The sequence below is a fragment of the Platalea leucorodia genome, assembly GCF_965183815.1.
Source record: "Platalea leucorodia genome assembly, chromosome: 3".
Classification (NCBI taxonomy): domain Eukaryota; kingdom Metazoa; phylum Chordata; class Aves; order Pelecaniformes; family Threskiornithidae; genus Platalea; species Platalea leucorodia.
The window spans coordinates 39,846,892-39,873,624 of record NC_138825.1 but is presented as its reverse complement, the minus strand read 5'-3'; the positions used below and the strand labels follow the sequence as shown (position 1 = coordinate 39,873,624).

Genomic DNA, 26,733 nt, shown 5'->3' with positions numbered 1-26,733 from the left:
AAAGTATGAACACAAATAAATACATGGGAAAAAAATGATGCTGCGTTCAAGAAATCCAAGATGATACGTAACAAAAACATTCAGTGAACGAGAAATACGGGTGAACCCGCACTGCTGGGGTGATGCATCAGGCCCACGAGCAAGTTACAGGCATTTTCTTTTTTCAATTAATTCTTTACATTTCACACTTAATTTCCTAAACCACTGCCTCTGAGGCAAGAGCAGTCCAATTTTAAGTTGCACAAGTGATGCAGTTCTCATGTCAGAAGAAACTTCATCTGCACTTCTGTGCTGGGACCACTTCAAATTCTCCACTTAGTTGTGTCCCTAAGTTGACCTTTTCTTTAACAGATACAAACCCACATGCAAACAGAACACGTAGCAAACACAGAAAGTATACACACACACGCATACACACACAACATACGTGCACACATACATATGAGAGGCAACACCTTGCTGAAGTATTCATTCTGTAGATCTACTATACCTGGAACGTTTTTGTGAACATTTTGTAACCGGTGTCCCAACAAATGGATCGCGCAACTCTGCTCCAGGGAGAGCGTGTGTTAAGCCTGGTGGTTCTGTAGCTCTAGGGCTAGAATTGAAAGGAAAACGTAACTGACTCTCATTCGCCTGAAGTCCAAGCACACCAGAATTCAAGCTTATTTGACCATACCACCTGTAGGAAAGTCACCTGACAACTACGAGCCTCTTTTCTGCTCTTTAGAAGTCTGCCTGGTTTTAAGTAAAAAGGGCAGAAACGAAGCAGAAACCGGGCAGGAAGCGGTGAAAGATGGCTGTTTGATCCACAATCGAGTCTACCAAAATCCGTACACCAATGGCTCGCTGGTAATCCTAGTGTTCTAGTTTCAACCGTCTTAAATTCTGTAAACACATTTACCATCATGGAAATACAGGTATTTGCATAAATGACCTCATCACAGCAGAAAAAAATCCCTCTCCAAATATTACTTCAGATGCATTGCTTCTCGAATGTTACACATTGTATGTGCAAAAAAGGCAAACAAAGCTTTATTCGGGTGCACCTTCCCTCCAAAACACTACCATAATGCAAATGGCTTTTTCTCGCTCTCTCCAAACACGTAGCTCAAGACTAAACTTTGTTAAAAGGCTGCTTACCTATCATATTGTGAGAAACTGGTTTTCCGCTCGTTCCCTACCCATACTTCTCCAATTTTGGACAACACATTACCGATGAAAGTTGCTCTTGTACGCACATTTCCTGCATTAGCTTGTTTTGTTACTGTTGATAACGGCTTTGGTCTTGCGACTGTAAAGCAAGAGGGGAAAACATATCAGCCCTGTGTAATCAAAGTGATGGCTAGTTGTCCGTTATATTCCCCCCCCTAAAAATTACCTTCTCTGAAGACCGATGAAGGCAAATGGTAAGGCTTGGCTCTCTCTACAGCCAGCTTCCTTTGGACTCTAGGAAGGATCTTGCCGTATTGGTCTAATATGGAGTTTCTGACAACTGCTCTCTCTCTCAAGCGAGGATCACGATCGTTCTGACGAAATGATGGACAAAATGATGGGACTATTAAAAGGAGTAAGGGAAAGCTACCTACACGCACCTTCCCTTCCGGCTGGATCCAAGTTTCCAAACGCAGGACCTAAAACTTCCAAAACCACCTTATACGTTTGATTCACTGGAGAACTGTCGTTCCGGAAAACAGCGAATGCATCACAGATCCATAACAGAAGTTCACATAAGAAGAAATTTTGAGACAGAGAAGTTAGATAAGAATTTCTGTCGTAGAAGTGGTAAAACGAAAGTTGTAGAATTGTAGAGCTCACGCTACAACTTGAGGAAATAAAAAAAAAAAAAACCCAAACACATCACCACGCCAATTTTACCTGTGGATTGGCATCCGGACTGCTCTCAGCTAGAAGAAGAAAGTTGCGTGCAAGATACAAGAGATGACATACAACATACTCTTCATTCCACAGAAAGGAGTGGCACAAACAGCTTTCAGCAATTTAAACCATACGTAGCATACGCATCTGAGTAACTGAACGATAAGATTGGCCGATAGAAGAGCGAGATATTTGTTCCTCAGATGCAGACAAACTATTTTAAGTGGCGTCAGCCATGGTCTGTAACATTCAATTTATAACTTCACAGAGTAGCTTTGGAGTAGTGAAATACTTTGTTCAACTTTTCGGTTCAGCCGTAACTTAAGGTGTTGAAACTTATTCCTGGTACTTCAAAGAATGGCATAAAAAAAAAACAAAGCAGGATTTTTATTGAGTACTATCAAAAATGGTTCGTAACACCTAACAGAAACTTGCACGCTTGACAGAACTTTCAGGCTTACCATAAGATTAACCTTCATTGACTGATTCAACTGTAGTGCTGGGATATAGTGGGCACGCTGCAGATGGTGGACTAAAAGAAATTCCCGATTCTGAACACCAGCATTGGTCTGTAAAAACTTCTCCAAACACTCCTATGAGAAATAACACATTGCAAACATCTATTACGATTCTGCCTCTTCTCCTTTCCAAGAGACGATCAAGATTTTTGTTTTCTTGTCCACACTTACTTGTTCAGTGTCTGTGAAAGGTAGCTTCAGTAAGTCTTCCATTAGTCCCATCTCCTGACAGGTTTCATACATGTGTTTCAGCAGCTCTTCTATGTCTACCTTAGTGCTATGTTGCTGCAACAGACCCCAAGCCTCCACCACGCACCTGCAATTAAGTTTTTGAGACGTGAAGGAATATTAACAGTAGAGCCAGAAAGACGCCCCAAAATGACTGCATTCAAAAGCTTAAAGGAAATTTCGGGCATCGTGATTTGTATTATTTGTTCTCCACCTCTCACAGTATTTGAATGCCAAAGCGGTGGGGTGTATTTCCTTACCTATTGGACAACAACACAGTGAGGAAAAGCCGCACTTCACTACTGCTTGACGTTGATGGCTTCATCATCTGTATGTATCTGAGGGCTCGCCTGTGCTCTCCTTGGCACATGAGGGACTGAATAATCCTCCTATGTTGCCATGACACAGTTTTGATCGTAGCTGGATGAAAGAGCAGGGCCAGTGAACTCTGTAGAAGTCAGAGATCAGGTTTATTAAGGTACAGACATACTCTCATGCAACAAAAACATTCAGCGGTTTCTTAGGTAAGGGTGAATGCGGGTTAAACAAACTTAGAGGACTAACTAAGGAAATACTTGGTACAGGACATGTACAGAAAAATTCTTAAGTATGTGCAGAAAAAGCTTCCGTTAGCCATACAGACCAGAGCGAGTCTTTTAAGAGGAGTAATGCACACTTTTCTAGGTTAACCAAATCTCTCTATACAAACTTTGCTTTTTATAAACACACGGCTAAATAATAAGTCATTCTCCCAGACAAACAGGTTATATGAACGTCGTGACAGGCACAGAACAACCTTCAGCATCAGAAAGAACATGGATTAGGTTGACCAGTCACTTTTGCAGTCTTCTGTCTCAAATCTTGCTGCTCTGTGGTCACAGTTTTACTATTTAGAGTACCTAAAGCACCCTTTTTGAGAAAGTGCTCAACTGGTCTGCTGAAAACAGCCTAAAGGGATGGCTTGGAAAATTCACATATCAAGCATTACTAAAGTTGATTTCTTCTTTGTTTGAATCCATTTCCTGTCAAAGTAATTAAAATTTCAATCATCACTTCTTGCTGAAGGTGTCGGAGCGGTACTACAAAAAAGCTGCTAATGTTTTATCACCTGTTGTCAGCTAAGCACCAGTTTCTTAAAGCCATTTTATAGATTATAGCTTTGTACTGCAAGGCCTGTCTAACTAAACCGTAACGTACGTACTTCATAATCATTGTGATCCAGAAGCCAAAAACCTTGAATGAGCTTAACAAGACCCCAGGGGATGGCAAAGGCAGTTGGGAAGGAGTCGATTGAAGTTTCCGCTTTCTTCGGAAGGGAATGCATGATATCGAGCAGCAAGTAAATTGTCTGGTATCAAGTATCTAGTTAAGGCTAATAACTTTGCAAGGCCAAAAATTCATCACATCATTGCATTGAGAAAACCATAATGAAAGAAGAAGGTAAAAGTGGCAGGAGGCAGGAAATTCGCCTTGCCATTTTAAGCTGTTATAACCTGAAGAAGAGAGTCAGGTGCTAACAACAAAATTGCCTTCTGAATAAATAAGCAGAAAGACAGACTCTTTGATTTCTGTAAGGCATTCCAAAAGGTTAACTTTGGACATTTAAATACTTCAGTTATAAACTCAGGCTCCCTCTTCACTCAGCAGAGCTACCAGTTGGACACTCAAAACATTTGGACATCCAATGCTTAATTATTGAAGCAAACAAATTCTACAGTTGGTTCTTCCCTCATTTCCAGGGTATATAAACCAGTGCAGATTACGGTGCCCTTGCGATACCACTTAGCTCTGAATGATGAAAGCTGGATTTAAACCACTATGTGCGTCACTCACTGGTAGCGTCCTTGTCTCTTTCTGACATCCGTTTTTAGGGACATATGCTGATAAGACAGCTCTGGGGTACAACAGTTTTTAAACCCCTTGCTCTCTAGGCTCCCCTCTCGGGTTAGGCAACGAACAACAAAAGCAATTGTGTATGTTTCGGCAGCTTGAAAGTTAAGTCTCTTCTGCCCAATGACTTTGCTCTTCTCTCGGTTCATTATGCTGCGTGCCTGCCCTTTTAGCAGAACGAAAGCAAGCCTGTCACTAGCTGTGCTGGAAAATGGATGATTTCGGCAAAACTCAGGTACTGGTAAACCACTGTTAGAAATCCCTTTGCTCTGAAGCAGCACGTTTTGGTGCATCGTTCTAGCAAGCAGCCATTTGCTACAGGTATGGGTGCTTTAAAAAATTAAACTCTGCATTTAAATTTTGAGAAGAACTAAAGGGGCTGTTTATCATCTGTAGCATTTCCTAGTAAACCTGTTTTCCCCTATCAGAACAGACTTTGCAACAAAACATTCAAAAAATCATAAAAAATCCACAGTGCAAAGAAACAAAACAACGCTTCTGTCTACCACTTAATTCTAAACTAAAAGCTTTCACGTGCATTGTGTTTGGAGCATACTTTAAAAAATGTTATTAAACACGTAGGTGACAAACATTTAAGAACATTGATGCGCGTATACTGAAGGTGTAATAAAAACAACTAGAAAGGATACAATTGCATGTTTGTAGCTTTCCTCAATGCTTTCTAGCAAATAGAGATCCAGCAGTGCCTGAAAGGAAAAATTAAAGAGTTCTTTAAAAACTCCTGTCTTTCACAAATCATTGGCTTTTTTTTGGGGGTGTGGGGGCTGGGGGGTGGTGGTTGTTGTTGTTTCCAGTGGACATAACACTCACATGTAAACTAGCAGGTGGATACTTCCCAGTTCCTCCTTCATCTCTCCGCCACAGCTTCTCGACTTGGTCTCCTAACTGGGAAACCATTCCATCAATCATCAAGCAGTCAGAATCCCATTTTCCCCTGGAACAAAAGGTGGCAAGGATTTGGACCGAGTGAAAGAGTAATTCCAGCCTCTCGGTGTAACTCATTTCCTCCACTCAAAACAAAACCAAAAGCTCCCAGGAGCCAAAGAAAGCAGCAAACAGACAAAGGCACGACCATGACTTGAAATAGACGTGGAAGAAGTTTCTGAGGCAGACGAAAGACGTTCGTTAGATCGTATGCAATTATTAAAGGAGTTCAAAATAGAAATCGTAAGAGCTCTCTTATTAAGGGAAAAGTTGCAATGGCCTTTCAGTTTTCAGGTTTTCTTTCTTGTTGTGTTACTTGTAATACAAAGGAAGCGTAGACAAAGTTTTTTAAGTGCCAGAAATAACCACTCTCATGCTGTCTTAACAGAGGAAACGCAACAGTTTCAAAATACCAGGACTGTTCTTTAACGCAAACCTAATGCCGCAAATTGGAGTGTTCCAATACACAGCTGTGAGACAACATCACGGAAATTTCAGGTTTTGCTCTCAGCATCTCACTTTTCTTACTGAAAAAAAGTTATTTTCAGGAAGCTGAGCATACAGGTACATTTCAGTATCGTCTTACGCAGCATTTCTGTTTCTACACACATACCGTGACAATTACGGATGGCTGAACTTTTGAAAATGACATTCTTCCAAAGTCCATCCCAGTCTTGTGCTGGCTGCGACACTACCCTTTAATTTCCCGATGATACACAGCAGAAAAAGCACGCTAGAGGGTGTATGTTTCTAAGGCACACACGAGCCGGTACCTAAGTTACTTGAGCGGTAAGCTAAGTAAGGTGGGCTTTAAAGTCAACACCTGCTACACTGCAGCGTCCACCTTAACTCGTCTTGCAGCAGCTTGTTCACAGTGCCACAGCCTAACCTTCTTTCGGTCTTTATTTAGTTCTCAGTACAATTCCCAGAGGACAACCTATGATCATCTAATCCAAGGCATATCACCTATATGCTGGTCCAGGCAAGAGAGTTACATGTAACTCCGACTAGCTTATTAAATTACACAAATCTACTTGTGAGTAGGAGATTTAGGCCACCACAATTATTACCATCTGTTACTAGTCAACAAGAGGGATGATTGCTTTTTTAAAACATGCTTTCTTCTGTGTCCAAAGCAATTTCGCTGTGAACGCCGTGCTTTGCTCAACTGGAGATGACTGATCCTATCCTAATCACATGACCTGTTTCAGTCGTAACAAATTATACAGATTAGCCAACGAACTAAGCATGTTACAAAAAATGACGATACCGACCAATGGCACTAAGCAGAGGTATATATAAACATTTTAACACGGGAAAGTACCCTCTGTGTCCAACGGAACACTTGCGTCGCTGAAGTCAAGAGTATTGCCGGCAAATGCATTAAGCACAGCAAATGCAAGTGGCGATATAAAACCCATTCACTTCCACTTCTGAATTTGCCGGGGAAGTGTTCTAGAGCTTTCCCGCAAGTCTTACCTTGATAAACGCTCAAGTTTCTGTCGATGCCCAGTGTAGTAGCTCTGAATCAGAGGATAAGTGTAGAAAGGTCTGGACAAATGCATATCATCATCTGCAGGCGAGCAAGTAAAAGCAAGTTAAAGAAGCGGTATCGCATTTTTAAACGAAAATTTTCAACTAAACACTTGACAGCAGATCGTACAAGCTAAGCATCAAGAAGCACAGGCAAGCCTCCAACTTTGACACCAGCCAACCCTCTTTCTGCCGTTGCTGAAAGAGATGTAAGACACAAGACTCAATTCCTTCTTGTCTCGAGCGCCCGTTCACGGTTACAGTTGATGTAGCGTTCGGAACACGTAGTGTAAGCTGAAGCTCGCTATAAAAAAGAACAACTCTCAAAGGCCATGGTTTACCTAAACTTGTCATGTGAGCATCTGGAAGGCAATTAAGGCTGACAATAGAATTTATAACCCATCCAAAGAAAGGAGTATTTCCAAGGTGCATTTTTTCCTCAAGCCATAAATCAAAAGTTCAAAACACGCGGGTAACGCTTTTACTGCAAAAACAAGCGCTCCAGCATTTGTTGTTGAATAGCAATTTGTTTAAGATCCCACGTATTGCAAGCTGTGGACACAAGCAACTCCTTGAAGTCAGAGGCTTGTTGCTATTACTAAAAAACATCCAGGAAAGAACCCGCTCGCATTACTCTACACTATCTGCTTGAAAAAACAGTTACATCTCAATTTCACCAGCACAACTTCAGCAGACGCTGTCACTGAACCAACACCACTTGTTATCGACAAAACATTTACAAAAGCATGGCTAAGCATGTGCTCACAGGAATCACCTACTGCACAGTCTCCCTGTTACAAATGTATTACAGTTTACGCTTACCTAAACCCTCTGGAAGGAGACCGGATCGACAGAACCAGATGACCACTTGTGCATACAAAGAAACGAGGCTGGTTACCACCTGCTTATTTGTCAAGTCTGCAAAACCTGAAAGAAGGCACAAGATGATTTTTGTTACGCAATTCCTTTCAGTTGCACAAAACTCCCTTCATCATCCTGAATAGAAAGTACAGAAATAACACGGTAGAAACCTTTCTCTTTGCATTTTTCACTCTGCATCACTTCCTTGTCTCAAGAAAAAAACCACGATCACCGCCAAAACAAAACGCAACCCCTACAAAGAACCAGCTTCACTAAAAGTGAAAATAAAAGAAATAAAGCCTGAACTATTAAATACACTCACAAATAAGGCACCCGTTTTTCATGTAGCCGAGATTTTTACCATGGCAAAGGGATATTCTTTTTTTCCCCCTCCATATGCCCCGAACAATTTGTAAGACAAAAAGCCATAGAAACTCAAGGAACTTACTTTACAAGTTACTCGCTTATGCTTCCTTTATGGTTTTAGTAATTGGCACTACAATATGTGCATGCAGTTATACATTGCTAGCTAAGAATTAGAAAGAAACATCTTCAGCATGACCACATTCAGCTGCTGTAATTTCAAGCCAGTTGCTTACACAGCTTCTTGCTGAATGCAGCCTCCCTTGCCCACTTGCGTGAAGTCCACAACAAACTAGTGCCCTGAACTCAAGGCATATTGAGTGGTGGTCCCAACTTCTCACATTTAAGCCCCTTCTCCCAGCTAAATTTGACTGTCTTCCAATCACCAGAAACAACAAAAGCTCGTGTCTCCACAATTACAACCCAAGCATAATTCCAAATCTTGATAAGACATACCAAAGATTTCGTAATGCTTCTACAAACCTTTGTCAGTAAGCTCTTGTGCTTCTGTTAGAAAACAGTTTAAGACTGTGCTAAGGTTGCTCAAAAGCAACTGGCAGTGCTGAAGAGACTGTAACATCTGTGGGTCAATGAAGTTGCAAGAGCCATCAAACAGCGGAACACCTTTTCAAGAATAAGTATTAAATCATTAGCCTACAGAGCAATTTCAGAGTTTCAAAGTACACTTAAAGAACCGCGTGCAATATCATGTACCAGCAGATTACCGAATAAGCTCAATTAGAAAGAATGGTTTTATGTTTGCAGAATGACTGCACTAGTACTCACATATTTGGTCAAATTCGTCTTTCGTACAGATCACTTTGTTCCATGTCCACTCAAGAACAAAGCGTAAATTAGCAGCAGAACTTGGCTGCTCTTTAAAAAAAGAGAACAAAAAAGAAATGAATCAACAATTTCAAACTAAAAAAATATGTAACATAAAACCAACGTAAGAAGTATTACCTTCCGATGTCCAATGTTTAATGCATCCAGTCAGAAGTTCTAAAGAACCTGTCTGGACGGCAGCTGACAATACCGCTTCTAACTGTTCCTCCTAAACATAACCAACAAAACAAAATGAGAATCTTGCATACTTCCAGTATCGGAACCATCAACAGTAAATGTTTGTTTCTAACTGTACACTCATTCAGACATCACCACGGCCATTAGTACTAATTCAACTAGTTCCACGTTCTTTTTCTTAATTCTCGCCACAGGCTGGACTGCTTGCTGGTCTGAGGAACACATTAAACTTCTCCTCTGACGTTTCAACTTACTGAAGGACAAATCATGGTAAAATCATTCCATTCAAAGCCATTTCTACACAGGAGAACACACATGGGCCATTCCCACCTTTTTCTGAAAACTGGTTTCAGACAAGGGGACACACCAAATACTCCTTACGGTGGCAAACGAAGCTCCAAACCAAGCTTCTTGACCCTCATTCTGAAATTCGTCCTGCCAACATTCCAACCAAATCCCCGCTCAACTGCCGAACAAGCCTCTGAACGATATAGTTGCAATTCAGCAAAGGCTATTGAGAAACTTCTTGATTTCCCCAGTTATCTCCAAACTGGAGTTGACATCAGAACATCTCATTTGAATGGAAGAGTCTACATCAGGCTTGCAAAATACACAGTCTGTGGGCTAGGTCAACTTGCCAAGAAATTTATTTCAGCTACTACACTGTTCAGAAGTGTTATTTGCCCTAGCACGCTCCTCCCCAAATCCGGCGAAGAACCCCCTAGACAGGAAGATGAGGGCAGTGGGAAGACTGCTCTCCCCCTTCCTACTAATTGCTCCGCTGTCTGATGACTAGCTAGCTGATCCTTTAGCTTAGATCCTGCCTGGGTGAAGGTGGGCTGTCCATCACAAAGGCTCCATCTCTCCTGAAACTCTTCAGACGAGAGAGAAAGGTTGGTGCACTGCAAATGGAAAACCTATGGAAGGGGGGGGGAAGTCACTCTGGTGGGAGAAAGCAGAGAGAAGGTAGTGGGTGTCATGAGATAAAGGTGATTAAGGTGTTGCAGCAACAGGAGGGCCATCTAAGAGGGGGAAATGGGGCTGCCGCAGCAGAAGGCAGAGGCTGCAGAGGCAAAGATCTGCTTTGGGAGGCTGCAGAAGAGCCTACTGATGAAGGGAAAATGAGGGGAAGCGGTGATGAAATCGTCAGGGAGAGCTGACAACGGCAATTGTTTACCACAGCCCGCTTCCTGGGAAGCAAATGATCACGTATCGTGCAGCAAGCTGATGTGCGCAATAGCTCCCATCCGAGCCAGACACCCCTGTCGTCAGCTACTGCACCGAACCGAACGCCTTGAGAAACTGACGGGGACGAAGGCTGTGCCGAGGGAAAGACGCTTGCTGTTGCGCGTGACCGGCACCGGCTGCACGCTTCCTTGTGCGTGTCTGTGGCACAGAATTAATAGATGGGTCTGGAAAGACAGAGCTCTTAGGGCTGTTCCCAGTCCAACTCAGTAGTCTGGATCTAAGACTACTCTTACTTCTGCTAACTAAAGTCAACGCCTGCATTTCAATGCAACTTGCAAGTAAGGTGAAAAGCAGATGAGCGTGTCTCATAGCCTCTACGGCCCTGTCAGACAAGAGGGATGTATTTCCCCCTCGATTCCCTGACATGCGCTCACCTGACTCAAACTGGATGGCTGGACATCGACTAGTCTTGGAGACAGCAAGCCAGCCACAAGGCACCTGTTGTAGCTATCAGGAATGGCTTCACTTATTGAAGGACCCGATTTCTTTAAAAACTTCAAGGTCTGAAACATCAATCAAAAACGACAGATTAAGACAGCGTTATTATTCAATCACTAAGGTTCTGGGTAACCACTAAGAGAAAGAATATAAATGTTCACTTCAACTGTCAGAAAGCTTGCATCAGTAATATGCTTTAGGTTAGCAATCTGAGTAAGCGTTACTAGGTAGAGTCTTAAAGACGGCAGCCCAACTAACAGTTAGAGTTTATTAACAAAAAAAAAAAAAAAACAAAAAAACAAAAAAACAACACACCAGTAAAGCAAAATATCAGCCCTTGCAATGCTCGATTAAGTATTTTCTGGCTTCTCTGTCAATACGCAGGCCTGCCTTTCTCCCTGAACACTGACACAAGAGACATTCTACAAAAGCTAAAACTAACACACAACTTTAAATCACACTTTGGGGAGACCCTTTCTATGCTTGCTTGTGCAGCAGCTGATTTGGAAATATTTAGTTGGAAATATTTAGTGAGCTGAAACTTAATTCAAAATTATTTGTTACAATCCGCGCAGTGGCTCGGAACTTGTAAGTTGGCCAGGCTTGGGAGGACAAAAAATTCATTCCTTCTTACACAGTTAAATCATTTTTCATTTTCTCCATTCTGTCCTCCTTTGTCAAGTTAATCAGGGATCAAGACCCTAACTCCAGACTAGGCAGGCAGTTTGACTGATGGGTCATGAAGAAGTAACACTTTCCCTGACTTCCACGACAGTTTTGTTCTTGCTCCTAGAGCAACGTTGTATTCCTTTCTAGGCATTCAAGCCCTGATCGTGCTTCCACAGGAGGCAGTGGCAGTTCTCCAGTCCCAAGAGCAGAGCTAAAACATTACCATTTACATAAAACTGGCAGGATACAATTGCAATCATGTGTGCGGATGGGCAGGATGAGCGTAAAATGGCCTCTGACACTGAAAGCAGTGCAAGACAAAACTTAGACAAGGCACATCTCTTGACCTTCTCAATAAAGATACAGTAAAAGATCACCTCCTTCTGGAAGCCGGTGCAAGTCATATGAATAACTCCGGAGTTCAGCAAGCACGTACCATCTGCAGAAACAATGAATGTTTGACAGCGTTCCATACTCTCACAGTCATGTTAGCACCACTTTACATTTTTTAAATAGCAATGTCTGGAAAGACATGATTGAGTACCCATTTTCTTCATCAGACCACTTACCAACTTTTTTAAAAAATAATTACCACGTGTAGCAATTTTATCTCTAGCGCTAACAAGGGCTGTGCTTTGAGCTTCAGTTCAAAGTCGTTTCATTTGGTAACCATCACCACTTCACAGGCTACATTACAAAAGCCCCAAAACCCAACCCTCAGCAGACTGTCAGATATGTTTCACAGCATTGAATACTTTGTTGGTACAATGTAATCAGAGGTGGGTTTGTGGAGGTTTGGGGTTTTTTGGGTTGGGTTGGGTTTGGAGTGAGAAACAATGAGCAAGAGAACCAATAAATGGCATTTGACCTCCGTTTAAGCTCATCACTAGTAAAAGCAGTGAAATACCTACCAAAATTATAGTTGCCTGGGTGAAAAAACTGCTCAGGTGGTGGATAGAAAGGAGGAACTCCCCGATTGAGACTCCGCTCATGCACCAGAATATCCAGAATGAGGTTTGGAGAAGTCATGCTTATTACAGCATCCAGTGACCACAATGCAAAATAGGGGCAATCGTGAAGGAATTCTTCTGGCCTGGAAGAAAACAAGTGCATAAGCTAAACGCCGACTTTCAAATGAATTGTTTGTAGGGATGTTGAAAACAACTGAAGAGAAGTCTACCTTAGCGAATCTGGCATTTGAGCATGATACCAGCGATTAATGTCAAATACACCCAAATAAGCAGATGGCTTTCCCTGACCATATGTGTTCACTTGCCAACTGAAGATTGATACACTGGTGTCGGGAGATATTACTGTAAAAGACAAGACATTGTTTCTTATTTGTAGAAAATACGACAAAGCTGATGATACATTTGAAACACCACTTTCTCTTTGGGCTTAATTCTGTTATATCGCTCACGAAACACAACACTTGCTAAGAATAATTTAGAAAAAGTACGGAATAGCAAACATCTCTGTGATAGATTTCAGTCACACATTACCCCTTTTTCTCGTTCAAATTGTATCACTTCTAAGCCAAATCAAATACACAATTGTTCGCTAATTAAGTTTTCCACACGGTAAGAGTCGAACAAGACGTTCAGCTAGAAGAGTAGTTTAGCAAAAAAAATATGCTAGGAACACATACGTTGCTACTTTCAGAAAGCATACAAATAATTATCGTACACACTTGCATTCCTCAGCTGGCATTCTTCATTTCCAGATTTGACTCCATTGCAAGTTTTAAGAATAGCTCCTTTCCAGCATATTCACAATGAAAGAACACGGTTATCACACAAAGAAACAGAAAACCCACAAACCCAACAAACAGGAAATTGGAGTAAAGATTTGAACAGGAAACATTCACAACGTTATACTCCAGTTCTCTCGGGAAGTGGAATGGTCTGTCTTCTCCGGGGAGAATGCCTTCTCTAGATGTAAGCAAAGTACGTGGTATATCGTTTACCCTAGTAGAGTAAGGAACAAGACGACAGTTTGTTTGGCAAAATGTTTCTCTGTTCCCTCTCGAATTCATCATTACCGGTTAGGGAACCTCACACACTTTATTGTGTTTCAGTGTGAACTTCTGTGCCATTTCAGTTTTGTTAGCCGCTGAAACTGCCTTTGAAGATATCCATTATTTTTTATCAGATTTGGACATCCTGCTCCCTCAGCCGCTCCTCATAAGACTTGTGCTCTAGACCCTTCACCAGCTTTGTTGCTCTTCCTTGGGCACGCTCCAGCACCTCGATGTCCTTCTCTTAGTGAGGGGCCCAAAACTGAACACAGCACTCGAGGTGCGGCCTCACCAGTGCCCAGTACAGGGGCACGATCACTTCCCTAGTCCTGCTGGCCACACTAGTCCTGATACAAGCCAGGATGCTGTTGACCTTCTTGGCCACCTGGGCACACTGCCGGCTCATGTTCAGTCAGCTCTCGACCAACACCCCCACGTCCTTTTCCACCAGGCAGCTCTCCAGCCACTCCTCCCCCAGCCTGTAGCGTTGCATGGGGTTGTTGTGACCCAAGTGCAGGACCCGGCACTGAGCCTTGTTGAACCCCATACAACTGGCCTCGGCCCATCGATCCAGCCTGTCCAGATCCCGCCGTAGGGCCTTCCTACCCTCCAGCACATCCACGCTCCTGCCCACCTTGGTGTCTTCTGCAAACTTACTGAGGGTGCACTCAATCCCCTTGTCCAGATCATTGATAAAGATATTAAAAAGAAGTGGCCCCAATACTGAGCCCTGGGGAGCACCACTTGTGACCGGCTGCCAACTGCATGCAGATGCAGACATAGGTTTGAACAGGGGAAAAAAAAAATCAGGTAACATTCCTAAGCAATCGAGAGAATGATCTTATTCTTCAGAAAAGACAGCTGGAGGAATACAACACAACTGACGAGCATTATACAGATGAGCCCACCATACATCGCTTATAGCGTGGCAGCAAGCATAAACTAACACCTATCCTTTCCCTTCAAGAAGTCCCCCATAACTTAAGCACCCAATTTTTCTTTTTAAATAAGCCCAACAAGCTAGTCTACACAGGTAGTTAAGGCTTTCGGACTATGGGTACAGAACTGCATTCATTGCTCAGCTTCCAAAACCATTTATTCTAGAATAACCACACGCAGACATCAGAACTAACCTTCATTAACGCTATCCTCTCTGTCAACATGGTTGCGAAATTTTTCTACAGTCTGACAGCTGAGTAATTTGGTATTGCTGGTCTGCCCTCTCAAGGGAAAGACTCCACCCGTGAGCTCTAAACTGTACCTTTCGTCACAGTATTCCAAACCCTGGGGAAAAAAGAAAAGAAGTGAGGAAAGGTCATTTTGAGATAAAAACTTACATTATACCGAAGTATGAAAGAAGAAAGTACCTATCTAATACAATATGCATATTACACTGTATCTTTCCAAGGAGCTTATTTCTGATGGCAAATGGAAGCATTAACGGAAATAACGTCTGTCCAAATACGGCATTCGTTCAAACTCTCTACAATGCAACACAGAAACGGCTGTATTGTGGACAAATAGCAGCTCTACAATTAAAAGAAAAAAAACACCAAACCAAAAACAACAAATCGCCACCACCACCCAAAAACCAACCCCAAAATCAATCACACCGCATTCTACCCAAGTCTCCTAAACTTTCAGAGCTCTAAAATGAACTGGCACAACACAATACATTCTCACACGACTTGATACGATACATCTAGTTCACCCAATCTGAGAAGAGACAAGTTTCCTCTTAACCGTTCTAGGAAATACTACTAATAAATATCAAGGCTGTCTTTGTCGTCCTTATCGACCAGAGAAATATGAAGACACTTTTCAAAGGAGATGCACTGCTCAGACTCTGATAGGAAAGTAGAGACTGTACACTCTGGCCATCCGCAAGCATTGTGGAAGACAAAGGTGAACATGTGCTCCATGACCGTGATGGGATGCACTACATTTAGCAACCGCTGAGACGGTATAAAACAGGTCTTTGAAAGCATAACTTAGAGATACCTTTATGTTTAATTCCTTGAGCACAGACTTAAAGCAGCCTTGAGGGCAATGGAGACACAAGTTTGACACACGTCTATAAAAAGACAGTGCCACATGTTCCAAAAGTCCTATTTGTGACTTTTTACCATGATACAAAGTCAAAGAGGCGCTGTTTCAGAGCCTCAGGTCTGATTCCTGGAAAGTAAAGCACTGCTGTAGTAGACAAGCCTTTCAAGCTCCTATGAACTCTGTTCAATGAGCAAAGGTCAACAGTAGATTCCTCCTTGTTGACTCAAACTTGGCCTGGCAACTGGGGACAACTCTTAAATTTTCTGCCACGGAAGTTGGACAAGAAACTTGACTCAGCCAGTCAGGTAGGCGGACAGCCACGTAGTACTGACCAATCTGTGGCTACAAGGAGGTATTCCGAGACTGCAAGTGTCCACCGTAGAGCCCGGATCCTGTCCTAATGCATCTTTTGGGGTTGTTGGGGGGGCTGGGAGTTGTTTTGGGGGTTTTATTTTGGCAGTAGGTGTTATCAGGTCTTGGTATGAAGCTCCACGTGTTAGTGGCTCATGCGGAAGCTAGCTGAAGAACCTGTCTTTTCTCCCCAGAGCGTGTCCAAGTTCCCTCTTCAGCTACCTGGTAAGACTGGTTCCTGTTCCAACCTTCCACAACACTCATCCCAGGGAAGCCGAAACAGCAGGGGAGCAAAATATCTCAAACGCAGAGACTGGTGCCTGACACCTCCTATAAGCCTGTGAATGTATTACTGGTTGCATAGTCTGGAGAGGGTTAAAAGTCTTACACTAACTACACCACGGCTTTCTCAGGCCACCAACACAACAACACTATTTACTCACTTTGTGGGCTTTTTTTAAAGAGTGTCCACTGGAATGTCTAGTAGAGCCATATGTAAAAGCTGCGGAAACATTTCAGCCCGCTGAGGTGAGAACTGACACTCGTCACATCTTATTCAGGAAAATAAGATGACCGAGGCACAGAATTGCCAAATAGTAAAAGGTCCCACATTTTATCATTAAAGGCTTGAGACAGAACAAAGCAGCTGCGAGAGAAATGGATACAGACAACCGCTTTTTTTCCCAAAGCAGCACACCGTACAAGGTATTGTCTTTGCCACTGCTAAGACTGTAGCTACAAATAACTTTTAAAAGAGGTTAAACAAAGCAGAAGTTGAAAAGTGAAACTGGAGAAGGATTAAGGAATCTTCCACCTATCAACCTGCCAAAGTGCAGGAGATCGTTGGAGCCAGTTCCAAAAATTTACGTATACTCTTTTGACCAAATGGCACCACTGTGTACTGTATTTATGTCTTTGGCTGGCTTTAAGAGTCAATCCTCTAGGTAACCCAGCCAAAAAGCAGAAGGAGTTAGCTTTACACCTACAAAGTTTGGGGATCAACACTCGAGTGACACTGTAGGAGCATTTCATTTCAAGTCCTGCTGACAGAGCTCAAAAGAAAAACAAGAAGATAAACCCAAAGATCAGAAAAGAGTAAAGCTAGATGACCGCATTTGAAGAAAGGGAGACCGAGAAAAGCTTATTCAAGTCTGCAGTTTGGTTCAACAAAGCCGTCCAAAGCCCTGTCTTCTCTTCCCACGTGCCTTCAATTTGGTGTTGAAATGAAGAACAATTCTATTTGTAAAAGCTGCTTCCTCTTCAGGAGCTGAATTTATACGGGCTCTTTGCAGATGGATCTAGTTGGAACACACGACACTGCAATATGAAATTGTATGACTTGTTTTCAAAAAGGATGGACAAAGGCCATGCCCAAGAAGACCCAGCAAAAGATTCTTTTCTCTACTCATCTCTGAATTGTGATGGTAAGTATTACCCCTGCCAACTTCACTGATGATAAGCACTTACAGAAAATTACTGTTTTCACCCTTTCACATGCATGCGTGTCTTACCTCGTACAGGACTTGTCCTGATGCCAAGCGTTTTCTGTCACCAAATGCTAACTGCAACAGATGTAAACTCACAACATCACCTTCACTGAAAAAGGTATAAATTATGAAATTTGATTACAAAGCTGCTTTACCGTCCTCATTATCATTTCATTAGACCTAGCCTCAAGTTGTCTTAATAGCATGCTCTTGCTGGAAAGAAAACAACACCTCCCAAAACATGACAATTGGTCACGTTTAGCCGCTAAAACGTAAAGGAGGAACTTTTGACACTAACAGCTTCAGGGCCAAATGCTAACCATACAATTTGAAAGCTTTCATACGTCGTATGGACTAAAAAGTGTTGGACATCGTTCTCTGCAGCGAAGAGGTCTCGATCAAAACTGCTTGAAAGTCAAACATAAAAAGATTGCCACTCCATGAACAAACGTAAAAGGACTAAGAGCTGAGCTGATTAAATAGCTTGCTGATGCTGGAAGAGAGAGATCTTTCTCCCTTCCCTTCCCGCCAAAGTTCCAGTCCCTCTCTCGCACACGCTGCACCCTGCCACATACTCATTTGATGCTTTAGCCCACCAGGAAACCATTAACTTTGCTGCTCAACAGTGATCGTTCTCTGCCAGGTGAGCTGAGCTGGCTCAAGAAGGCTCCAAAGACTGCTAAAGTTGGCACAAGGTATTCAGCAATGCTGTCGCCTCCCTCCTTTAGGGGCAGCAGGCTGTTATATCGGCACGTTTAGTGCTCTAGGTCTGTAGCCTCAACTACTTTTCACGGTCTTTTAATACCGTGGTGAGAACATCACACAAATCATGAAGCAGTCATCAAGAAACAAAGGAAATCATTTAAGAATGCAAGCACAAAAATACAGCCCCTGTTGCTTTGCCTTCTTTCAGAAGGTAGGAACCAGTAGGTCCCTTTTCACGTCCATTCCATCCTGTAAAAATTGCATTGCAAGCTTAACACCTTCCGTACCCGAGAGAATCTCCTGCACAGCTAAATAAACAAAACAAATATACATGTATCAACTCTCTGTGAACAAATATTAAAACAAAAACGAATTCCGTGGCTACTAGCAAGTTTTTATTCACCTTTCTTGTGTAGACTGAACAGCCCACAAGTAGCAACAATTGCGAGGATCATTCTCAGGCTCTTGAAAAGTAACAGCATAGACAGGAATCCTTCCTCCTTCAAGCTGAGAGTGGTGCCTACACGTTTTTGGGGGGGAAACAAAAAAAAAAAAAAAAAAAGAAGAAAAGAAAAGGAAACAAAGGTGAGCCTACTGGCCCTAACTCTCTGTAGAAGGGTAGAAGCATCTTCTGAGAACAGAGCACCTTGCATGCTTCTCCTCAAGGTACAGAAGGTCACGCTTCCATCTCAAACAAGTGAGCCAAGGAAGCAACTACTTTTTAGGCAACAGTCAAGAGGTGAGGACATTGCTGTCCGTCAAATGCAGTCACCTGGGTTTATCTCCTCCTCTGCCTGAGGAGGAGGAGGAGAAGCATAATTCCTCCTATTGGAACCTACTTCAATATTGAACTGAAAAGGCAGCATATCTGCTGTACAAATTGAAAAGAGAGCCAAACAGAAGTCGTTCCTCGTTTCTTTACTTGGACTGTGTAAAGCAACTTTCTTCCAGACTTCGGAACCTTATTTCTACCTTCACAATCTATTCTTGCCACCTAATTATTCCTCCACTGTCTATTTATGCATAGCTTCTGGTGAGTCACTGCAGGTTTGCTTAAGTGAATCCCTCTCTGCATTTGGTCAAATATTTCAACTGAGATTGCGCTTTGGCACAGTTTAAATCATCTCTTGGTTTTTCTGTTGCTCAGAGATTTACATGTCCCTTAGTCTCATCTCCAAGTGTTCCAAGCAAACTCTCATTCACATGCACCGTTGCCTTGGAATGGGTCAATCCCCTATTTCAGTCAAGGCTGAAAGGGAGCAAAGAATGGATTTTCAGGCACAGATCAGCTCTTCATTTTTCACGTCTCACTAGTTTCATCCCGGACACTTGAAAGAATATCACCACCAAAACCACATTATTAACATACTTAAGCCTTTCAACGTACGCCCTAATTGCAGGAACTGCTTCTGAAAAATAAGTTTAAAAATCCGTTTCATCGAAAGACACACATTTCCGGCTTTCGCTGAATACTACTGACAGAACAAACTGTCTTCTAGAAATCACCGCTGTCACATCCTAGCTGCTTGACATAACCCAAAGAAGCATGCTTTCCGCAATTCCTCACTCCACAGGCACAATAAGGAAAACAACCCTAGTGCGCTGGGGAGAAGGCAGTCCGCTTAGTCCATGCCTGACTTGAGAGTTATTTCAGAAGAGGATTTCTAAACATTCCAAGGTGGTACTCAAAACGTCAGTCCCTGAAAAAGTTCTCTTGAAATTAACATGCTTCCTCCTTAAGCAAAAAATTGAGACCCCTGCACCTCCAGGCATGGCCAAGTGCCAAGGCCTACTTACTCCCTCTTCAGCGTTTTCATATTCCATAGCGACAGGTAGCCATCTGAAAAACCCACAACGAGCTGATTGCTTCTGCTTATGTAGCACAGGGTTGATATTGCTGTTCCTGAAGGATTTTGTAATTGGAAACAGAGATGTCTCCCTTCTCTGGTCACGGTTTCTCTTCTTTGTGGAACTTCAGCAGGAACTCTAGTGACGACTTCGAGATCTGCACACACAAAGCCACACAATAAAGGAATGTGTTATGCCATTTAGGTTGCATTTTTAACACTGACGTGACAACATGTATCACCTCATTCTACCGTCCCAGGCAAAATACCCATTTATGCAACACTTTTTTTGCTATTGCCATTTTGAACGTATGCAAAGAAGATAAGAACTCTCTGATCGGACAGGCTATTCTCACTCCCGTTTCAAAACCAGGTGAAAGGGTAACCCTCGTAGGCAAATTCTTCTTGGACTCTGTAAATGGGCAGTCTGGGCCTCATGATGAAGCTATCTATCTGAAGTGACATCAGCTCCTGAAGCCACCGTTGTGACAGCCAAAAGAGTGTACGCAATCTGAACACACAAATTAGAGATTTCATTCCTCCAAATGCATGAGTTTTGAGAAGTCGGATTTGCTTTTAAAAACAAGCCTAACGTTTGCCCCAAGTCACTTAACAGAAGCAGAAGAACGTTCCCAAGAAAGAGGGCACCGCTGAGACAGCTTCCTATCCGGCAGCTGCACTGACTCAGGTGGTAAAATTCCTGCTCCTCACAGGCAAGAATCACAGTGACATAGGGGACTTGGTGGGAGGGGAGCATTTATGACATTTGAAGGAGTATTAAGCCACTCCCCTTTTTAATCCGTTCAGGACTATACGATGTCAACCCGCCATCCGTAATCAGTAGTTATGCATGTCTGCACACTGCTGTCTTCCAAGTGGGATGCATATCGTTTACTTCAAAGACACACCTTTTCTTACTTTTAAATTCAAGTCTAAAACCAGCAAGCTTACCCGATGCTTCTATTTCATTCTGACTGCAAGATAAATCATCCAAACAAAGGTCAACCAGAAGGAGATGACCAACGTCTGTAGCCACTGCTGCCACTCCAAAGAGCCATCGCAGACTCTGATGTAGGTGCCGAGTGCTCACGCTGGCTCCTCCGTCATTACTTATGGGTTCTATAGCAGTTACCTGCAGGAAAACTGCAAGTTACTCTTTAAGCCGTTTGACAAGCTACACAGAAATCACTCAAAAGCAAAGCCAGAACTAGCCCACCCGAAACAAGAAAGTAAATACAGGATCATAAGACTTAAAAACAAAGCATTGTTTCCAATTCTATCAAGAAAAAAGAAAAAAAACCAGCCCTGTACAGTAAAAATCTGTTACTGCCTTCCTTTTCCTAGATTTCCTACAGTTATTTAACTGAAATAACTTCAGCTTAAATTCTACGATTACAGTTTACCAATTCCCATGTGCTGCTTAGAAATAATTAACTCTAAGGAAACATAGAAAATCCGTTAGATGCAAGAAACTTGATCATATTTCAGGGACCTAAGTCAGAAAGACAAAACTAAATCTAGTTCTCCCACTGCTCACAGCCCATCAGCACTGTGATGCAGTCTATGCCTGTATCAAGCACTTGCCATGACTACGCTGCCTGGCAATCTACTACAGGCTTTCCCTTTCATCTTGGTCACAAAAACTCTAACCTTAGAAGGACCTGCAGGGCTTTAGACAACTTTGTTTTGGTTCGGATTTCCTATAAATCAAATTAAATTTCCAACCCTCTCTGCTACTCGAAGGACTATCAAAAGCCATTTCATTATTCCAATTCTTGCTGCTCCAAGTCCCCATGACTGTTACGAGGAAAGCAGAAATACTGTACGTATCCTGCCGCAGAATCAGCCAAAGGTCAGGTGTCGCATCAAACTTCTTTTTCTTTCAAGACCTTTTTTTTTCCTTGTACAACTGCCTCCAAATCAAGCTCTTCCATTTTTGCATACCGTCTTCCAAAAACGTTTGCCGGTTTGAACGCTTCAATTTTCCATGTCGAAGCTCCTGAAACTGCCTGGTTTTCCACTGCGCTATGCACCGGCTTTTCATATTCTCCTAGACTACTGCCAACCCATTCTGGGAATGAGCAAAGAAAACTTGTCTCAGCTCACTGAAGCTGAATGCTACCCTTCTGCCTCATACAAACCAGGCAAAATTTGGGAGAATACTGTTCAACAGTTCTGAAACAGACAGCCATTATAAAGCAATTTCATATAATTAATGTTTTCATCTCAGATTTGCTTTTACAAGAAGCCAACTCAAATTATACTCCAACAACATTTTCAGTGTCCTGCTGCATTTCACCTGTATGTCCAGAGGGCAATGAGAGATGCTGCCACAAAAAAAGAAAAAAAAACATTATGCCAAAATTCTTTCTGAGCTTGTGAGGTTGGTTTTTTTGACTCATTCCTGTACTCTCTGAATGACTACACGCCTACTCTTACACTAAAAGGCCGTCATACAGTCACTGTAAATACCCTGTATGAAGACGCTCATGGCTTGACACCTTGGGCCAGAGTTACTCTAAGTTGGTGTTAACCTGGACAACTTAGTTGTCCACAGAAGACAGACCCACACGGAAAACAGTGCAGACCAGTCATGACAAAAACTGCAGCAAGTGATGTTAAGAATAGATCTGCCTTTTCCTTTTAACAAGAACCAGTGTGAAAATCACAGAAACGTTCAGGCAGACTAAAAACCCGTATTACGTAACGTATAATTTGGAAGCATGAGTTACCGCATAAATTCAAAACATATGGACGCTGGCCAAGTGCCCGTTTTATCTACTTGGTTTTGCTTACCCTTCCTCCCACGCACAACTTCAAAGTTAACCGTCCAGCTAGCAATACCTGTGTCCTGTCTATGCCGACCTAACTAATCCGATAGCAAAAAGATAGGAAGCAAAATGAAAGCAACAGACCAAACGTGCTTGTAATCAAGAGCATTCAGGGCAGAAGAGCAAAAATGCTGGCAAGCTTTGGCTTTATTCCAAAAGTCATAACCTTTGTCACACAACAGCCAACTTTCCCCCCCGAGGCTTCTTCATATTTGCTCCTGAACCACTTTTTTTGTGGCGTACAAAAACTCCCTAATACAACTGATAGTTACAACTACGTTCTATTTCAAATCACTGCTTTGGTAGACACAAAGTCAATACGTGACATGATCCTTCTTAGCCTTTCCTTCTCCTATTCCCAGCTTACCTAGATGTAAGAAATAACACTTATATACGCCTATGTCAGTAGGCATATACGCCTACGTCAGTACGCAGCTTGCCTTTCCATCGAAAACTCCAAGATTTATCGAGACGATAGGCAAACTAACACAGTGGAGCACCAGCCCAACTCCTATCTTTAGAAATGACCACAATACAAATGCTTACTACTGGTAATCACACTGTAGCATTACAAGCAAACAAAAGCCCACCTGTACTGCAGCAAGTCAAACCAAAGGACGTTAGGGAAAGCCGAGTCATGAATAACTATTTATTTGTTGCGGATTCTAGGATGATAAAAATATAGTGAATCTTGATGTTCTATTAACTTACGCTGATTCTAGTTTACATGGAGATAAAGCGACTAGGGGACATGACATCACCGGACTTTACGGGTTAGAGAAGACGGAAAAAATTAGTAACATTACACCCGTGTATCCCATCTGCCCAAACACAACATTCAATAAGCAGAGATTCAAGGACTTCAGACGGAAAGGCAATCTTTCAACAATCTGTCAGGTAACTCACGCAAGGCTCTTTTTTCCTACCCTAAAACAAACCAACCCAAACAAAAATGTGTTCCGCTCTAAAGTCACCTGCTTGCTAGGCTGAGATTCATGGGAATGTGCCCAAGTCATTTACAGCACAACGATGGAAGTCTGAGGTATTTTAAAGACCGTCTTTCTGACGGGAATTAACCATTAAGGAAATGTACGCTCCAGGCATTTGAAGAGTAAGGTTGGGTTTTTTTCTTTTTCACTCTGGCCAGAAAAAGATAGTTTTCAGTGCCTTTGTGTGGAAGTGGAGAATTAGGTAACTACGTGCCCTACGACAAAACCAGAAGACTCGTTTTACTCTCAGTGAACTCAAAAAGAGAATGGTACCATTAAGCCCAAGATTTTACATCAAGGCTCTCTTGACTGGATGCTCTGAAGGGACGGTGTGTGCGTGCAACGTAGAAGAAATACCTCCTCCAAAGCGGCGCTCCAAAGCTCTTCCTGAAACAGGATCATGCAGCACCTAACAGCACAAAAGCTTCCTTGCTCCGATTAAAAAGTACGTACCCTTCCTGGAAGAACAACCGCTTTAACCACTCTTGATATTCCAAGGTCGTACAGACAGAGAACACTTCCCTCTGCTTCTTCCAAGCCAACCAGCAGTCCAGTTCTCTTCTGCCAGGAGAACTCCTTTACCACACGAACAGTGGGAGGCTGTTCATTTACTCCACTGAAGCGGTGTGCAGAGAGCCGCTCTCCCGTCACAGAGTTCACTACCTCAAGTTGAGGACCACGCGCCAACCATGCTAGGCCGTTTCTCCCTGTAAGAGCAAAGAAAGCTGACGAAAGCAAGTTTCCAACCAACTGAAAAATCACAGGCGCTGCCCCTTTCCTTCAATAAAAGCACCTAACAGAGGAAGACCGACTTACCTACTTCTCGTCAGTTATTTTCAAATCACCCACTGAAATCCTCAAGCAATACATCTTAAAATTAACCACCTTATTATTTGGCATCTGTACTCGTCATTCCTGCATGGGAGAATTTTGATTGCTTGGGGCAAAGGTTACAATATATTCATCTATCGTCTTTATACCGTATTCGGCTTCTACTCGCTCTAAATCATCTAAATACATAGGGGAACGCAAGTCTTAAAGCATACTTCACCTATAACAGATCTAAGCCAATTCCTTTCCAGGTTATGAATGTTACTTGACACATGCCTGCTTTGGGCAGGGATTTCAACTTCAGCAAGAAATCATCTTAAAATGGGCACCGCATGGGTGAATTTAAACTTTTACACGTGCGGAGCACAGGAAGAATTGAACACGTTTTGTTTCACTCAACTACTTCAAACTCAGAGGAAGTATTAGCTATTACTGCACTTACAGTCGGGTGGGTAGATTCCACCTGGTCTTAGCAGAAGCCTAGGCACCCAGGTGGGCACCCAGCTCTACTTTCAGATCCCCTAGACAGTCAACTCCCTCATCTGCTCGGCCACTTTCAGCAGCTCTCACTGCGTACTCGTCTGCATCCTATTAAACACTTTGGGAATACGGCTGCAGCGCTTCACAGTGCTGTCCTCTTCCTCCTGTGTTTATTCAGACTAGAAAAGAAGAAGCAGGGGGTTCTGCCTCTGCAACATTGTAGGAGACGAACTTCTGCGTGTGGCGTTACGATGGTCATAGAGCTTGAGCCGGTGCAAAGAAATACCGCCCAAAACACCGCCACCATTCCTTTTGTGAAACCTGCCTTCTATTTAATTAGAAATTGAGGAGGGCTCACTGACGCGCATGGCTAAGTAAATTATTTTCATAGCGCAAGACTGGCACAGGCTGCTGTCATTTCAAAGTTCAACTATACCAATGTTCTAATATTAGCATTTTTAAGAGTTAAACCATCCTTTTTGTTCTCTCGAAACCTGATGCTTCTTAACAGCACCAACCTGACACAGCTGTACTGTGACGCTCTGCTTCAGGTAACCTCCAGGCAATAGTAACTTTATACCAAGACCAAATTTAAAGGAAAATGCTCACCTCCAGAGAACTTCCCACACAGCAGAGAATCTAGGGTTATCTCATCTTCCCCAAGTGCCTGAATAGTCACCTCCGGAAACTGCAGCAGGCCGCTCGTTACCTGGGCCGCTAGGTCTCGCATTCTTCACTGTAAATCAAGAAAAAAATGCAAAAATAGACTCCCGTCAGCCATAGATAGTTTTGCGACTGACAGAGGGTTCATCAGTAGGCAGCGAATAATCTCCTATCCGTCTCCTGTAGCTCTTTTCCTTAAAATATGGCACTCAGGACAGTTTTGGATCCCACAGCAGAGCAAAAGCAGAATCCTTTGCTCTCCCCATGCCTATGAGATCACCCGCAAAAAGTGACGCAGAGGGATGGACGAGATAGATAACAGGAAAAAAACCAATACGCTGTGAGTTCAAGTCTACTCCCATCGGTTAGCAAGATGCGATCTGAGAGAAATCGTATTTTACAACGCTTCTCAGTAACAGGTGTAAGTTTCCATTTGTCCTTTCCCTTGATTTTATACTTTATTACTTATTGTCAGTTGTCCTCTAGTAGATTTCACGCATCATTTATGCCTTGTTGACTTTTTGCATGCTTCTTTTGAACATTAAGGCATACTACGTTCTCAACTACCTTCATTCTCAAATACTTCCACAAAATGTACCGTTGATATTTTCACATCACAAGCCATACAGACTTTCATATCTCATCGATTAGATAGTAGTTCTCCAGACCCTTGTGATGTAGACATAACACAGCACTTTAAAAGACTGATTTGTTTTCTGTGCTTAGAGCCTCATCTTCCTTATTCCAGTCCTTTCCTTCCTCTTGCCTGTCCTTATCACATCTCTGCAGGATTTTACAAACGTTTCTAGGCCTTTCAGACAGCTTCCACACTTCTGGAGGTGCTCCACAAAGACTTCACATGTCACCATGTCAAGATAGATCTTTTGGT

At 42.6% G+C, this 26,733-nt stretch overlaps 1 protein-coding gene across 1 annotated transcript in view; it reads right to left on the bottom strand.

Annotated features, from left to right (window-relative positions):
• Window positions 1-25,937, bottom strand: part of LOC309588294 (protein ELYS-like) — a gene marked incomplete at its 3' end in the record, with an annotated part of 58,994 nt that extends 33,057 nt beyond the window's left edge. The window contains exons 1-11 of the mRNA XM_082307346.1: window positions 25,791-25,937; window positions 24,324-24,577; window positions 21,002-21,182; window positions 20,001-20,208; window positions 18,607-18,723; window positions 17,523-17,607; window positions 14,745-14,895; window positions 12,775-12,907; window positions 12,506-12,687; window positions 11,972-12,033; window positions 10,862-10,990 (exon numbers count right to left, since the gene is read on the bottom strand). Of these exons, the coding sequence (XP_082163472.1) occupies window positions 10,862-10,990; window positions 11,972-12,033; window positions 12,506-12,687; window positions 12,775-12,907; window positions 14,745-14,895; window positions 17,523-17,607; window positions 18,607-18,723; window positions 20,001-20,208; window positions 21,002-21,182; window positions 24,324-24,577; window positions 25,791-25,911 (1,623 nt within the window). The 5' untranslated portion in view covers window positions 25,912-25,937. The remainder of the gene's footprint in view (window positions 1-10,861; window positions 10,991-11,971; window positions 12,034-12,505; window positions 12,688-12,774; window positions 12,908-14,744; window positions 14,896-17,522; window positions 17,608-18,606; window positions 18,724-20,000; window positions 20,209-21,001; window positions 21,183-24,323; window positions 24,578-25,790) is intronic.
• Window positions 25,938-26,733: the final 796 nt, after the last annotated feature.